General features: G+C 38.1%; 1 protein-coding gene across 1 annotated transcript in view; it reads left to right on the forward strand.

Moving 5' to 3' along the window:
* The window catches only part of OTOL1 (otolin 1), a 43,986-nt gene extending 27,319 nt beyond the window's left edge, over positions 1-16,667 (forward strand). Inside the window, exons 2-5 of the mRNA XM_036906135.2 lie at positions 6,429-6,797; positions 11,632-11,721; positions 14,752-14,823; positions 15,473-16,667. Of these exons, the coding sequence (XP_036762030.2) occupies positions 6,437-6,797; positions 11,632-11,721; positions 14,752-14,823; positions 15,473-16,371 (1,422 nt within the window). The 5' untranslated portion in view covers positions 6,429-6,436 and the 3' untranslated portion in view covers positions 16,372-16,667. The remainder of the gene's footprint in view (positions 1-6,428; positions 6,798-11,631; positions 11,722-14,751; positions 14,824-15,472) is intronic.
* The last annotated feature ends 233 nt before the right edge of the window (positions 16,668-16,900 follow it).

Raw genomic sequence — 16,900 nt, forward strand, 5'->3', positions numbered from 1 at the left:
TAGGTTTTTAAAAATATTTGTTGACTGAGTAGAAGAAAGAATGAATGATGTGAAATTGGCTATAAGAAGGAACACAACATGGAATATTGGTCATAATAAAATATTGTGAGAAATTAAAAGTTACTATTCACATAAGAAAGGAATACTATCTATATAAAAGTTCATCTTGTAATTTTATATAGCTATACAAGGATCACAGGGGAAAAATGTTCTACATAAGGTCAAAAAGGTAATCACTGTTAAAGCCCAACAACATGTCCACACACACACACATGTACCTAAAATTATTTCAAAAGTCTTTACATTTATATTAGACTCAGCATTCAAAAATGCAACTGATATACAACACTGGTGTGGATTATAAACTTGCAGGCTCTAAACTTTGTGGGATGAGCTTTTGATAAACTTTTTTGGAATGTAATTGAATCAAATTAGTTTTTAATAGATCAAGATGTGGATGGATGAAGAGTGATTGGGTTAAGGAAAAAGAGAATGTGAATTAGATATAAGACAGGATGAGGCAGATAGGCTGGGAGTTTATAAGAGAAGTGGAGGTAAAAGTATATGGAGAAGAAGAATATAACAGGATATAACAAGAATATAACTGGGACCATGGTAGGTGTGTCAGGCAGAAAGGGATTTAATACAGGTAATTAAGTGCTTACGCAGTCACTGAAGGGAGAAGGAGCATGGGCAGGGAGCGCTGCCAGTAGCTGTCAGGTTTGCCTCTAGCTTTCAGATAATCAGGACTTTGTTACTGATGCCCAGGGTAGGAACTGCAGGATACTGCTGCCAATGGTCATAGGCGCATAAAAAACCAAGGCAGAAAATGGTGTTGGTGTGCCAGAGGACACTGCAGAACTTCGAATCTGCCACAGCCCATGTGTTCATTAGCTGCTGCCAGCAGAATAATAGCTTCTGCTTTCTTCCTGTCTTCCACATCCCAGGTAAATGTCCATCACTGGTGGAAACTAAATCGGAACTCGGATGGCAAGAGATTCTGAGAAGAGTAGTTTTCAGGCTCTGAGCCCCTGAGATATAGGGGAGAGCAAAAGAGGGGGTGGACATGTTGCCAGATGTCAATGTGGCATAATACTAGAGCAGGAAATACTCAACATTGCTTTAAAATGCTATTCCTGGCTAGTTAATTTCATCAGATCTAATCCTCATGAAATTAATGGCCAACAGTTATTAAGGGCACTATGTCAAGAGCTTTCATGCATTATCTCATTAAGTTTCACAACCATACAAGATGAAGCTACTCCATTATTACCTCCATTTTAGAAATAAGGAACAAGACTGAGAAGTACAGTAACCTAGTAAGTAGAAGATCTGACCCTTGTACTCAAGACTGACTATCTACAAAGCCAATGGCTTTTAGTCCTTGTACTACACTACCTGCTAGTCAGTTGTTAAGTTTCTCTATAATCCATGGTTCTGGCCTCAACATAAAACTTCCCAGTCATCTTATAAATGTATGATATTAAGTTAATGTAAATAACTCACTTTTATTGGGAAAAGAACTAACAAATCTTCAAAGAATGTCTTCCCAAGCATGGCATGGACAGTATCTTAATGAGAGAGAAGAGTGCATCGTTAGAAGAAATGTAGTATCTCATATTTAGAATGAAATTTTATGGTATGAGCTAATTTTCATATATTGATGAGGTCTCTACATTTATAAAACCACATCATAGACTCAAGATCAGGAGGGACATTCAAGGTTGAAGCTCTTTTAGCATCTCTACAAGGGATGGCCCAGGTTCTGCTTAACAACTTTCAGTGGGTGTAATTTCCAGGACTATGGGGGATGATTGATGAGGGTGAGGAGGACATAGGTTAGTCAATTTTATCTCTATGGTAGCAAATAAGTGATAGGAGGCTGGTGGCTGGAATATTTGCTATCAGTTAGTTTTGGCTGCCTAACCCTGCCAATACTCTGTGGCTTACAAATTACAGTTTGAATGTCTGTGATGGATTCAAGATGGCCAGAGGATACTGATACTCCTATCATTGACGAGTGGAGCCTGTGGCCCTTCCCTCTGAGTCTGGCTGGTCTCTGTGACTGCTGCGACTAATCAAACTCAATGAAAGTGCTGCTATGCCAGTTCTCAGATACAGCCTAAGTAGCCTGGCAGCTTCTGTGTTCTTGGAACACTGTCTTTGGGATTCCTGAGGTGTGATTGGAGAAATTTGACTATCTTGAGACTGGCATGCTTAGAGAGACTATGTGGTTGATGAGACCAGCTTCTTTCCATTTCTATCAAGGCACGAGGCTTGTAGTGAAGCCCCTCCGGACGAACCTATGTGCCAGCTGATTACTGCTGAGTGGCCTTGGTTGATGCCTCATGGAACAAAAGAGTCACCTAACTGATCCAGGCCCAAATTCCTGACACATGAAATTGTGAGCTATGATGAAATGGTAAGGTTTGAGGTACTTTGTCGCACAGCAATAGATAGTTTAGAACATGTCTTAGGGATTGGTTGGTCTCACCTGGGCTCATGCTCATGTCTGTGCATCAGCGGGCACTGTCATTGAGACTGCATGCTGTCAAGGGCATCTTACCTCGGGCAGCCCTGCTCCATGTGTCCTCCTTCTGTGACCTGCAAGCCCGGCTGTACATATCCTTCTCATGGCAGTGGCCAAAGTGCAAGAGAACAAGTGCAGATACAAAAGGGCTTTTAACACCCAGCTTGGAAAAGGCATCCTGAAACTTCCACCTCATTCTATTGGCCACAGTTAACATTACTGAACTCAAAGTCAAAGGATTGGAATATAGACCTCATTTCTTTTATGGGAGATGGTGTAAAATCCATATGTCAGAGAGTGTGACTACAGGGAGGGGTGGACAATTGGAGACAATAATGCAATCTACTTCATTTATCTTCATTTCACTTCAGCAAATATTTATGGGATACATAATATACCAGGCACTGGGAGCACAAAACAAAAGAGAACTAACTTTCTGCTCCTGAAACAGCCCAGGCAACCTTCCGGATGAGTAAAAGGGCTTACTGTGTTTAGGTTGACTGTGTATCTCAACCTCCTTTTAGATCCTTACTTCTAACCCCTCCAGTAAGATATATACCTTCATTAAACTTCAGAGTTAGCATTTGAGTTATGTTTTTTTGCTTCAGTGACTTAAAATGTGGTCAGAAGCTCTTACTTGCTTGACTCATTGTTGAAGTTTTGTTTGGCTAGGTTTTTATGTTTTTATACAAACATGAAAAATCCAATTAAAAAAGAAATCATATACGTGTACTGTCAGTCAGATTTCTGCCAGTTCTTGCTACACTGTTTTTCAAAGGGCTTCATGTTTTCCTCATCTCCAAATTCTTGGGGAGCCTCAACATAGTCTTAAAGTACTGACTACATTATTCTTTAACATCTGTATTTAAATTGGGAAGCAGGAAGCCACAATGCAGGGAAAACATACCTGAGGACAATTCATATCCCCAAACATGGAGCACCTTCCTTGTATTGGTTCTCTGTTCATTCTTTTCTGTAGCCCTTTGCTCCCTTGTTGGATGTGCTGTGTTCCCATCTGTAACTTTGTTTGCTCCACCCTAATGTGTTCCACAATCAGAGACAAACTTCTTGTCTCATGTCTCCCATTAACTTTCTGGTTCTTGTCTATGAGAAATCACTTTCTTCCACTCAAGAGCCTAGAATAGAACTCCATGAAGGGTCCAACTCAGTTCTTTTTGCAGCATTTCTGACCACTGTTCAATCCCCAGGCAGCATGGCACAGTGGGAAGTGCATGTGGTGACTTTCGAGGCAAATGGACCTAGATCTGAATCTTAGCTCCACTGCTTACTAACACTGTAATCTTGGGCAAGCTACTGAACCTCTCTGTGCCTCAGTTTTATAATCCATTATAGGGGCATAGTAAAGCTTATCTTGCATGGTTCATGTGTGATGTAATTGCAAGAACAATAATATAGTGTCTGGACAATGCCTGTCATGTTCTCAATGTCAGTTCTCCTCCCCTTGCTGTCCCAACAGCTCTTTCTCTCTCTCTCTCTTTTTAATTGAAATATAGTTGATATATCATATGATAGTGGTTTCAAATGTATAACATAGTGTTTTGACAATTATATACACTATAAAAATGCTACTATGATAAGTGTAGTTACCATTTATCACCATACAAAGTTACTACATATTACTGACTCTATCTCCTACCCTGTATCTTTCATTCCTGTGACTTACTATTTTATGACTGGAAGTTTATACCTCTTTATCTCCTTCTACTGTTTTTCCCATTCCCCTACCCCCTCCCCTATGGCAACTACCAGTTTGTTCTCTGTGTTTATGAGTCTATTTCTGTTTTGTTTATTCATTTGTTTTATTTTTTAGGTTCCACATATAAGTGAAATCATATGATACTTGTCTTTCTCTGACTTATTTCACTTAGCATAATACCTTTTAGGTCCATCCATGTTGTTGCAAGATTTCATTCTTTTTTAAGGCTGTGTAGTATTCCATTATACATATATACAAAATATATATTTCATTCTTTTTAAGGATGAGTAGGATTTCATTATACATATATATATAAGAAATATATATATATATCATTGAATGCAATTGTATGAACTAAAGTTGAATTACTTTATATCTGAACAGAATTTTCTATTGTCTAGTTTTGCTGTGGCTGGATTTAGCTGACTGATGAATGGTAACCATATTTTATGAGTTCATTCTCTCAGGGGTGGGAGAAGTGGGGACATGGGGTCTGTATTTGGAGATATGCAGTGTGATCATCTGCCCTTCACATTTTCTTCTTTGCTTTTGTTGTGTCTCATCTTTCCTACTAGCTTGTAAACAACTTGAGGACAGGGAACATGGCTTATTTTCAGTGTCACCACATATAATTTCCCCATGCTTGTGACACTGTCAATATTCAGTAAATATTGGTTGAATGGATGAATATGGTAGCAAAGGCAACTTGGAGAAAAGTTAACATTTTTGGATTTTTATCTGATTTGGAAATGCAGCATCCTATCTTTGTCCCTTCTCATTTGCTCTAATTTATATCTGTCTCCTCCATAGTTCTTCCATTGATCCTACCCTTGGATTTATTGTTCTTTAAGCTCCTCCTTATAATAATGCCTTATATAATATTATATAATGCCTTATGTAATTATACAATAATGCTTTATATAATGCCTTATGATATACTAATGCTTTATATAATGCCTTATAATCTCAACTTTATATAAATATCACATGGTTTGTGGGAGAGGCTTGAAACTGAACAGACCTGGATTTAAGTGCTGAATTCATAACTTTGTGGTTGCGTGATCTTGAGCAAGGCAATAACCTCTTGATGCCTGTTTCTTCATCTGTGATGGTGAATGATAATATGTCATCTACTTGGCAGAGCTGTTTTGAGAACTGAAAGGGCTAAATGAGTGTACAGCACCCACACACAGTAGGGGCTCCACATAAGTAGGTGTCATTACTATCTTTATTTCCATTCATTTTACTCTCTCACTGTTTATCCTATTTTCTCTTTCCTTTCACAATAAAAAAAGTACATTTCTAACCCTGGCTATCTGTTAATAGCCAGTGGACTGCTGGGAGTAGCTGGAAAATGAAACACTATGAACTATCAAGATTTCATTTCATTGGGAACTACGTATCTTATCACTCTGAGCATTGATAAAAGCCTTAATAAGAATAACCACTATCTGCCCCATTGAAATAATACAAGGATAAATGTGAGTTTTCAGAAAAACTCAAATTATAAAGCAAAGAATTGGAGAGTTAAATGACATGTGAAGAATCTAAGGACATAGCATATATTTAAATACATGATTTTTTTATTCTGTCTCTCCATTTATTATAGTAGATTCTAAAAATTGCTTTCACAACAGGACCATTATCCCTAGTAGATTTAAAGACTCTTTGACCAGTATTTTTTCTTGAAATAATTGAGTTTGCTGGAATAAACCGTTCAGCTCAATATTTTTCATCTCCCTCTAATACAAATGTATTTGATTCCTATAAATCTGAGTGAGGTCAGTCAGGAAATTATACATATTTGTTTTCCACAGGGTGTATGAGCTATTAAGTCATGTTGCGTTTATTATAGATCATGTTTGCTCTTTGGCAAGATAACTTGAATGACTGAGAACAAAATTTTAGAACATGTAACACTAGAAAAACAACCAGAAAGGAGAATTGAAGCAAAATGTTCCTTATAATAAGTTTTTTGAGTAAATAAAATATTTTGTTGTGATTCAAGCACACATTTATATAAAAACACATAAAATTTTAAATATTTTACATACTGTTCATTCTTATGACTCATATATATGTATGTATTTCCCTCACTTAAGTAAATATTTGTACCAATTAGTGTTTTCATCTGGATCTCATGTAATATGCATATGTATCTCCATTATATCTTTCTTCCAGCCTCAAATATGTGGATGTTTTCTTGGCTTTGTGCCATTTTAATTATTTTGGCTATTGTTGGCGTGGACACAACAGCAAAGACCACACCATCTGCTAAATTTACGAAGAAATCTGAGAGAGAAGAGGTGCTGAAGGGTCTAAAGCCACCCAGTGGCCGACCTCCGGAAGAAGGAACTCTCTCCCCAGAAGCGGCTGAGGCAGCAGAACCCGCCTCCGAGCCCTCCTCCGTGGATTCTGACTTTGACGCTGCCACTTCCTTCCCCTTCGAAAACCTCACTCTGGACACAGATGATTTCTTTTTGAATTGCTGTGATTGTTGTTCTTTTGTACCAGGGCAAAAAGGAGAACCTGGAGAGACTGGAAAGCCAGGTATCTGAGAATACACAAAGCCTTTATCTCACCAGTACCTCCTTAGATGTGAGTGTGGGTCGGAGATGAGATTGCACCAAGGGTTTCCCCATTGTCATGCAAATGGTGACAGATGTAGATGGGTGCTGTGTTGCCTCATGTGGCAGCCACTCACCACACTAGCAATTCATTCCTAGATCTTCATCCAAAAGAAATGAATGTTCATAGAAATCTGATTCAGAATAGACACTAGAAACAATCCAAATGTCTGCTAACTGGTGAATAGATAAACAAAGGTGGTGTAGCTATACAGTGCAATACTGTTCAGCAGTAAAACAAGAATGAACTGATACATGCTACAACATGGATAAACTAAAAAAATTACTATAAGAAGCCAGACACAAAAATTGTATGATTCTGCTTATATGAAATTTCCAGAAAGGGCATGTCTATAGAGGAATAACATAGATGAGTGGTTGTTGGGGCTTGGGGTGGGAGTGGGGGTTGACTGCCAAAAGGCAGGTGTGAATTATTTTGGTATCATGGTTGTATAACTCTCTGAATTTACTAAAATATCATTGGCTTTTACACTTAAAAAAAAAAATTCAGTTCCTCAGTCACACTAGCCACATTTCAAGGGCTCAATAGCCACCTGTGGCCAATGGCTACCATATTGGGCAGCACAAATAAAGAGCATTTCTGTCATTGTAGAAAGCTCTATTGGATAGTGTTGGTTAGAGAGAGACTCTATCTACCAACCTTAGTGCTGGTGTGTAGTTCTTCAAGTTACACGTTTACTAACAGTACAATATTTTCATTAATGACTGATGTAAAAAGGGTAAGTGAATACAGTAGTTCTCCTCTGCCCACGGTTCACTTCCTGTGATTTCAATTACCTGTGGTCAAGCACAATCCAGAAGCAGATGATCCTCCTTCTGATATGGTATAACACCAGAAGGTCAATAGTAGCATAATGGTATGTCAGAATGCCTACGGTATTCATCTCATTTTATCTCATTGTTTGGCATTTTATCCTCTCACATCATCACAGGAAGGGTGACTATAATACAATAATATTTTGAGAGAGAGAGACCACATTCATATAACTATTACAACTAACTACTAAAATTGTTCTATTTTATTATTAGTTATTGTTAATCTCTTACCATGCCTAATTTATAAATTTAACTTTATCATAGGAATGTATGTATAAGAAAAAAAATATATATAGGGTTCAGTTCTTTCCATAGTCATGGAAGGTATATGCCCATTCATGAGGGGGGACTACTGTATTCTGTTGTCTGGTAAGAATGTATGCTGACTGATGGATTTTTGGAGTGCTATTAGTGTTAGAATTAGAAATGGAATGCCTGTGGGGTGGAGAACAAAGCCCAGCATTCAGTTAGTTCCTCATGGAAATTCTGAGGCAATATGTGTCCTTGCCCAGCAATTTTCTTCATTGATTGTCATGTTACATATTTCAAAATTTCAGATGTCTTTAATTTATACATTGTGAATATATTCTTGTTTTATTGTAATATATTTGAGTTTTTACATACCACATACTAGAAAATTCAAGATAAAACTGAGATCAGAATGTCAATTTCAGAATCCGTATTCCCTGAAAAAAATTACATATAAATATTTGTTGTGTCTTGCCTGAAGAAATTAAAGTTATAAAGTCAGGATTCACACATCCTCATTAAGCTTTTCACTCATTTCATCCCATTGTAGGAAAGGAAACTGGTCATACATAATGTGACCAATATTTATGCATAGCTGGAATTAAGAGCAAAGGAGCTGAGAAGTGGTCTGGGACCAAGATTTCAGGGTTGCTAAAACACTATTGAAAATGTGATGAGACTGAGAAAATTATATTTACCAGAATTTCCTTCAGTATCATATCTGGCCAGCAAGCCTGCTGGGTGTTAAAAATCCCCAGAAGCATGGTCAAGTAAACATAGCTGGTTGCTCAACTGTCTGCAAAGGTCTGGGTCTGTCACATTAGGACTTTTGTTTTACTCAGTGGTGGATTTAGCTGGTTTGTTCTCAGAGCTCAGTTTCTCTTCGAAATACACAGGACAAATATTTTGAACTTATGCCAATTATTAGACTGCCTGGGCCCTCATATGTCTTAGTCTGACTGGTTCCACCATAGAGCATAATGCTTACAAGCTGGGAATATCATCTATCATGGCCTTACTTTGGGAAAACTTCACTACCTAAGTCCCAGTTACTGAAATGGTAAACAGGGATAAGAATAATACCAACCTCATGGGGTCCTTAAGAGAACAGAAAGGCATAATATATATAAGGATTCAGTATGGTACCTGGAATAGATAAATGCTCAATAAGCAGTTTATTTTTCCAGTTAACTGTAGTAGAAGTCTTTTCCTATCTGGTGAAGTACTCTGATAGGATCCTGTTTTTGAGATTCAAAGAGAGCTATTTGTTCTAGATTTACCAGCATTTTGAAAACAGTGCTTTTTTAAAATTAGAAATCTAGTATAACAACAACATTAAACAAACTTAAAACTGAAAATAGACCTACTCAGACAAACTTTTCGAAGTTTTCTTCATTATCTTTCAGTTCTTGACTACATGAACACACACATACACGCAAAAACACGTTGCATCTATCACATCTGCATTATCTACTTTAAGTAGATAATTCGTATCGACTCATACATAAAGTCATGAGCCTAATTTTAGAGTTTCTAACTGAAAATGTTTTGATGTATGCAGATATATCTAGTAGCTAACAAAGATAAAATTCCGTATGCAATTTTATCTCATTTCTCCCATTATTCCAGTTATAATAGCTACCTACTATGTGCCAAAACCTGTTAAACACTGTATTATTTATAATCTTTATATAAAATGTTAAAATACTACAGTTCAATAGATGATTTAATCTCATTTCAGACAGTTGAAGGTAATTCTAGAGGTTATACCCTGTGAGTGTAGAAGTCAAACTTGGTTTGCACACCTTCCCACATGGCCAACTTCACAGTATTTACACTGATCCCACCCGGATGGGCGGCTCACCTACGTGAAGGTATAGCCTCCCTTCCCCTGGGCTGTGGGCATGCATCCGCTCTGTGCTACCTGTGCTAGCCTGGGCACTGCTCTTTAACATTCCCCAAATAGTATAACCACAGTGCGCATTTGGAGGTCATGAGGAAGTGGAGAGACAGTACAGGGAACCGTAACTGGCCATCCTGCTTGCTTACACCTCCTCTGCACATTCTTTCTCCATTCCTTTTCTCTCTGCTCTCCTTTCTTTTCTAGATAGAGGAGCTTAACCACCAGCTTGGTTATTTGAGCTTGCCTTTGGCCTTATCCTCTATTGTAAGCAATTTATTAAAGTTTCCTTCCAAACAAATAGTGTTCTTTCAAAGAGGAATTCTGGATACAATTATCTCCATTCCATCAGCTTTATTATAATACTGAAGATGAAATATTATCAGTCCATTGAGTGTACTTATTTAGATGGTTAACTTTCAAAGAACCTGGCTACAAATGATTCCAATCAGGGGTTGTGAAATGATTCCTATGGCCTGAACAGGGATGGCTTGCAGGAAGGATAGCTATCCTAGGTTTAGTGTCCCTCTGTGGCCCAGGTAAGTGGAAGGGACCTGGACTGCCTGGATGAGCAAGGGTACGAGTGAGGTCTGAGCATCTGACCCTTGCTTGCCTCTCAGCCTCCTTTGTCTCAATCACTCACTCCGTAGTGCTCCTCCTTCAGTTTCTTAAAAATGCCATGGTCTTTTCCTCTCTTGTTTTTCCTGAAATATTCACCTACATATTTTCTGTCTTGGAAAATCCTAATTTGTTCATTGGGTCTTACTTAGCTTAATGCCATATTCTTAGGGATGTCTCCTCTAGTCCTGTAAATCAGGGTCTTTTACCACAGTATTCAGTCATATCTTCTTATTTTTCTTTACATCATTGACTACAGTTACAGGCAATTTCTGTCTCTTTATGCGGTGACTTGCTCCATGGTTATCTTTCATGGACTCTCAGTTGTGAGTGAATGAGAAAACCAAAAGTGCTGTGTACGGTGGTTTTCCTTCCACTGTGAGAGTGTGGTCCGCGTGAGGTTAAGAGTCAGATAATCATTTTGTTCTTGCTCTTTGATTTAGCATTGCTTCTCTGAATCATTTGATTGTCGCCATGAATCCAGTGACAGCTACTAATGGGCTCAATTTATCTATTCAGGTAGTACAATATTGCAAGTCTGACAAAAATATTGTCCTTAGAACTCTGTAATATTTTATTCTCACCCAGATTTTATTTATTTTTATTTTTTATTTTTTTTAGATAATTATTTTTTATTGAAGGGTAGCTGACACACAGTATTACATTAGTTTCAGGTGTACAACACAGTGATTCATTATTTATATACATGATAATTCTAGGTACCAGGTATCACCATACCAAGTTGTTACAATATTTTGACTATATTCCTTATGCTATACATTACATCCCGGTTACTTATTTATTTTACAATTGGAAGTGTGTACTTTTTTTTTTTTTTTGTGAGGGCATCTCTCATATTTATTGATCAAATGGTTGTTAACAACAATAAAATTCTGTATAGGGGAGTCAATGTTCAATGCACAATCATTAATCCACCCCAAGCCTAATTTTCGTCAGTCTCCAATCTTCTGAAGCATAATGAACAAGTTCTTACATGGAGAACAAATTCTTACATAGTGAATAAGTTACATTCACCCAGATTTTATTATTAGGATACTGACAGTCATTGGTCTCAATAAAATGACTGTCCTTTAAAAATATTAATGAATTTCAAAAGTGAGTTCTTCTCATGATTTTAAAATCTCCTTTCCAGGTCTTAAGGGAGAAGCTGGTGATATGGGGATCCCAGGGCCACCGGGAGTCACTGGACCCCAAGGTCCAAAAGGCCAGAAAGGAGAGAAAGGTAGGTAATTATATTCATTTCATGACAAAACACAAGAGATATTCTACATTCTGCATCATTTTTCAGGAGAGCAACTTGCTAAGTAACTACCAGATTTTTGCATGTGGATCAATTATAAAAAATGTAAAAAGTTGGTAAAGCATATTTATATATACATAACTTTTAGAGATACACACACACATATACTTGGTAAAGCATATTGTGAGTTACACTTGGTATAAAAACTTTAACTTTATAAATAGCCAGTTGAGAAAATTTAAATCTGTGTAACATATAATAATCCTAATTTGTTCATTAGGTTTCAGCTTAATGCCTTTTTCTTAGGGATGTTGTCCCTAATATTCAATAGGATGCTCCTGTTTTCCTTACATCACTGACTATAGTTGCAGGCAATTTCTATTTATTTGTGTGGTTTATTTGCTCAGTGTTTGTCTTTCATGGACTCTCAGCTCTGTGAGGCAAGGGACTGCTGGAATGTTGTCCCTTCATCTCTCTCTCTCTCCCTCACACACACACACACACACACACACACACACGCACACATGCTCTCATTCATCTTTCTTTCATTGGCTATTGGGCTGATCTAGTGACAGAGAGCCACAGGGCACTGTCTCTTCCCTAAAACTCCCATGTGAGCTCTTTCTTATGATGCAAACTAATTTCACACTAGATAGAATAACTAGAGCAGGCAATCCCATAGAAATTCCATTTAGATGGATAGCCTACCTGCTAAGGAGAAGCATATCCTTTCATTCACCCTCAACACAGGGGCAGTGTCAATGGTGGGAAGAGAACTGAATTAAAACAGAAGAAATCAAGCTTATAACAGTGACCTTGGACCACTCATTTACCTCATCTGGAAAGTGAGGGGAATAGACTAGGTATTTCTTTATACTCTATTTACTATTAAAAAAAATTTGTAGTTTTGTATGCTTTCATAGACCTTTTCCAGCTCAGAAATTCTATAATCTCATAGATGTATCAGCAAAGAGGGCATTCTACCCTGGGTAATTGGACAATCCCTGGTTCTTAAGTGCTTAAGGTCAGGCATTGGGAGAAGGTTACAGATTCACTGGGACATTTAGAAATTTCTCAGTGAATACTGCAGCCTGTACAAACACCATCTATCCATCAAGTTAAATGATTTAGCCTCAGTGTCACATGTCAAAAGACCTAATATCATCTATACATCACCCTCCACATGGCTCAGGAACTATCTAGCTCATTTCTGGCAGAACATTGGGTGGAGTAATTACTCAAAAAAGATGCTCAGGTAAGAGAGAGCTACTTCACACTTGTCAGTTATGTGATTTTCATTCTTAGAAACATTTAATCCTTTTGTGGCTGAATTATGTGAGCAGAAAACCCTGTGAAATAAAGATGAGTGATGAACTCTCCTAGTAATTCATACATTTTGGAAGCTATACTTCTGGAAGTAGAAGAAAAACAGGGAAGTATAATAAGATAAGGTTCTTAAGAATATGCTTTGATGAAGGATCAAAAGTAGAAATTCATTCAGCCAGTCTTTGTAAAGTGGTAACTCTACTTTCCTTTTACTTCCAGACTCAGCTTGGACTCTTGGTTGAGACTGAAAGTTAAAAAATAAATGAGCTGAATGACTGCATCTAGTTAACCACAACCTGATTGAATAAATTCAATATAAGCAGTTAAACTTCTAAAATGAACTTGAGAATCAGAATAACTGTTCAATGAAGGTTGGTATATAAGTATTGACAAAGACAGAATAGAATTGGTCCTTCACTTCCATTCAGACTTTGCTTCTCTCCAAAGGCACACAGACATTTTTCTGATAGCCTATGGGTGCATTTCCAAGTTTTAAATTTTATGTGGAATGATAATGGAGAAGTTAACTACTTAGAAAATTCTGTTGAACAGTTTATGGTGGGATTTCTCTAGTTGGTCTTATGAAATTGGGGGGAGTCTCTTCTCATAATTTTTGATTTGATAGGATTTCTTTTTCAAAAATGAAATAAACACATTATAAGTAATATGGTTGGCCAATTGATGGAGCCAGTGTTACATGCAGTTATGTTAGTACAGATCTCTAAACTTTCCATATCTCAGTTTATTCTGTAATAAAAGTGGAGACAAAAATATCTGTTCTTTTTTGAAGAGAGAAGCTATCAACTTTAGTAAATGAAAAATGTTCCAGTTAATGTAATGTGCTCTGCTATATGAACCTCCCTGTTATATGAGAGGCTATATTAACAGTAAATAAAAATGCATATTAAATAAAAAAGGCTGGATTAAATTTTAAAAATCATGTTAAGAGCTTGGAACATTACCTGGTGCAAAGTAAAGAGCTATTATTATTACTATTGTCATTTGCAATTAAAATAAATCTAGTGTGGCTGCACTGTAACAGGATGGGCCTTTACCCAGGCCCAATATAAAAATCCATTTTTTGGTAATATGGCAAATATCTAAAAGCCTAGATCTTTAGATTCTTTTCAAATACAAATTCTCACAGTTCTAAAATTTGTTTGAAGAGTATTGAACAATTTTCCAAACAAAATGAAAACTGGCCTTTCCTTGACATTCTATTTTTTTTTCCTGGATACGTTTTTGTTACGATTAGTTTTAGCCAACTGCAGAATGTTGTGCTCTGTATTTCAGCTTACATGTTGCAGGACACTATTTCTCAGGCGTTGTGGGGTATTTAAAGAAGAGGGCATTTTAACTGTCATTCAATATTCATAATAGGAAAAATACACATACATACATAACACAAGGCAGAATGTCATGAGTTTTGTGAGTGATTTGAAGAGGTATGGGAATGCCAAGGAGAAGCTGGATTCTGTTTGAAGAGATTGGCACTGCCCCAAAATGTCCTTCAAGTGGATTACCATCAGTTGGAACAAAGTATTCCTAATGATGCTCAGTAAGTTCTTTTTTGGCTTTTTTTTAACTTTACACATTTTAGTAAAGGAAGCACTGGAATGTGACATGGATGTTAGTTATATCATAACTAATACAGTTAGTGGAAAGTTATTCTTGGTATTATTTTAGGATTTAGGGGAGACCGTGGGGACCAAGGAACAAGCGGAGTTTCAGGATACCCAGGAAAGCCCGGAGAGCCAGGTAGAGTATAGGCTCTCTCCTTTGTACACTATCGCCTGTGCAGCACAGCCCCTGATTTCCTTCCTGTGTGCATTTAAAATTATCACGGAAATAAGATGGAAATATAAATTGCTATCACTCTTTTAATAATTCTGTTTACTGACTGGCCCAAGTGTAACAATCATTGTTCTAGGGATTTGGAGACTCAGTAATAGTGTGTGAGCTCTGCTTCTCTCTCTAGCTGTCCTTGGGAAAAAGATCCCTTATCTTTCTGGGTTTCAGTTTATTTGCTTCTAAGATTTTGAGTTTGAATGGACTATACAGAGACTTAGGAGAATATGTGGGTTGGGCCAAAATGCAATGGAATACAATAGGCAACTATGGTTCTAATATTCTTTATTGTCTTAAAAGTTAAAAAAAAATAGGGCCAGATACATGAGATCTAAATAGAGCCATTGCTTCTGAGTAACATTAACTCTTCCTCTCGTGAGAGAGCAGCACAGTATGAATGGCTCAGTATGAGTCTCCTGGGTACAGCCATTCCTGAGGCAAGAACCAGGTTTCCAGGCCCAGTTAGTAGGTTTTGTTTGTGTTTGGTGAGTTCTGTGATAATAGCATACTGTTCATAGCCTACGTGATCCTTAAACATGATTTTAATTTTCCATTTCAGGTGGGCTTGGTCCTAAGGGTGACCGAGGAAACACTGGCCTGGCGGGAGTGAAAGGACAGAAGGGCTCCAAGGGGGACATGTGTGCAAACGGTACCCAAGGAGACAAAGGAGACCGAGGGGCTGCAGGCTCCCCCGGCCTGACCGGAGAGCCTGGGGCCAAGGGAGAGAAGGGGGACGTGGGGGAGAACGGCTGCTGCGGGGACTCTGGGGAGAAGGGGGGGAAAGGGGAGAAAGGTGGGGAGGGCATGAAAGGAGAGAAAGGCAACAAGGGGGATTTGGGAACGGAGGGGAACAGAGGCCCAGAGGGCCTGCCTGGGGCCCAAGGCCATCCCGGGGCTAAGGGAGAGAAGGGAGGGTTAGGCCCTCCGGGTCCTGAGGGACCCGCGGGGCTGAAGGGTGAGCCGGGGAGCAAAGGGGTCCGAGGATCTATTGGGAAGAAGGGCTCTCGGGGCTTCAAAGGCTCCAAGGGGGAGGCAGCCAGAACGGCACAGTCAGCTTTCAGCGCGGCTCTATCGAAGCCTTTCCCTCCTCCCAACCTCCCGATCAAATTTGACAAGGTTCTCTACAACGATCAAGGGAGTTACAGCCCCGTCACCGGGAAATTTAACTGCAGCATTCCTGGGGCCTATGTTTTTTCTTACCACATCACTGTGAGGGGCCGGCCTGCTCGGATCAGCCTGGTGGCCTGGAACAAGAAGCAGTTCAAGTCCAGAGAAACACTCTCTGGTCATGAAATCGACCAGGCCTCTCTCCTCATCATCCTCAAGTTAAGTGCAGGGGACCAAGTCTGGCTGGAAGTTTCAAAAGATTGGAACGGGGTGTATGTCAGCCCTGAGGATGACAGCGTTTTCACTGGGTTTCTTTTGTACCCAGAGGAAAATCCTGGAATTTCACCATAAGCTTGTGTCTTGAATACTGTTATTTGGGCTCAGTGGAATCAGGTAGCACGGGGTAGTGCTCTTTTAAAAAAATAACCTTCATCATTTTTTCATGATTATAAAAGTCATACAGAAAAAATTAAATAACCTACAATTGCTATTTCTATTTTAAGACATCATCTTTTTAAATAAAGATATTTATATGTATTTAGAGCAGATGTCTATAACTGTAGGTAGCTTTTTTCTTTTAGCATTATAGTATCTTTCATGCCATTTAAATAATAATACTTGTATGTAAATATATGAATGAGATTTGTAGTTAATAAATATATTCTTACTAAATATCTTTTGTATCCCACATAAATGTGTGTAACTCTTTTCTGTGAGAATGTGAGGCTAACAGCTGACATACGATAGGCAGGTATTTCTCAAAAGTTTCTGATTCTGTTGGGAGGCTTGCCCATCAACAAAATGGAACTATTCTCATGTTAGTTTAATTCTGGAAAAATGCACAAAGAAGGGTAAAGATTAGCTAAAATATCTTAAAAAT

This window comes from Manis pentadactyla, chromosome 1 (genome assembly GCF_030020395.1).
Source record: "Manis pentadactyla isolate mManPen7 chromosome 1, mManPen7.hap1, whole genome shotgun sequence".
NCBI lineage: Eukaryota > Metazoa > Chordata > Mammalia > Pholidota > Manidae > Manis > Manis pentadactyla.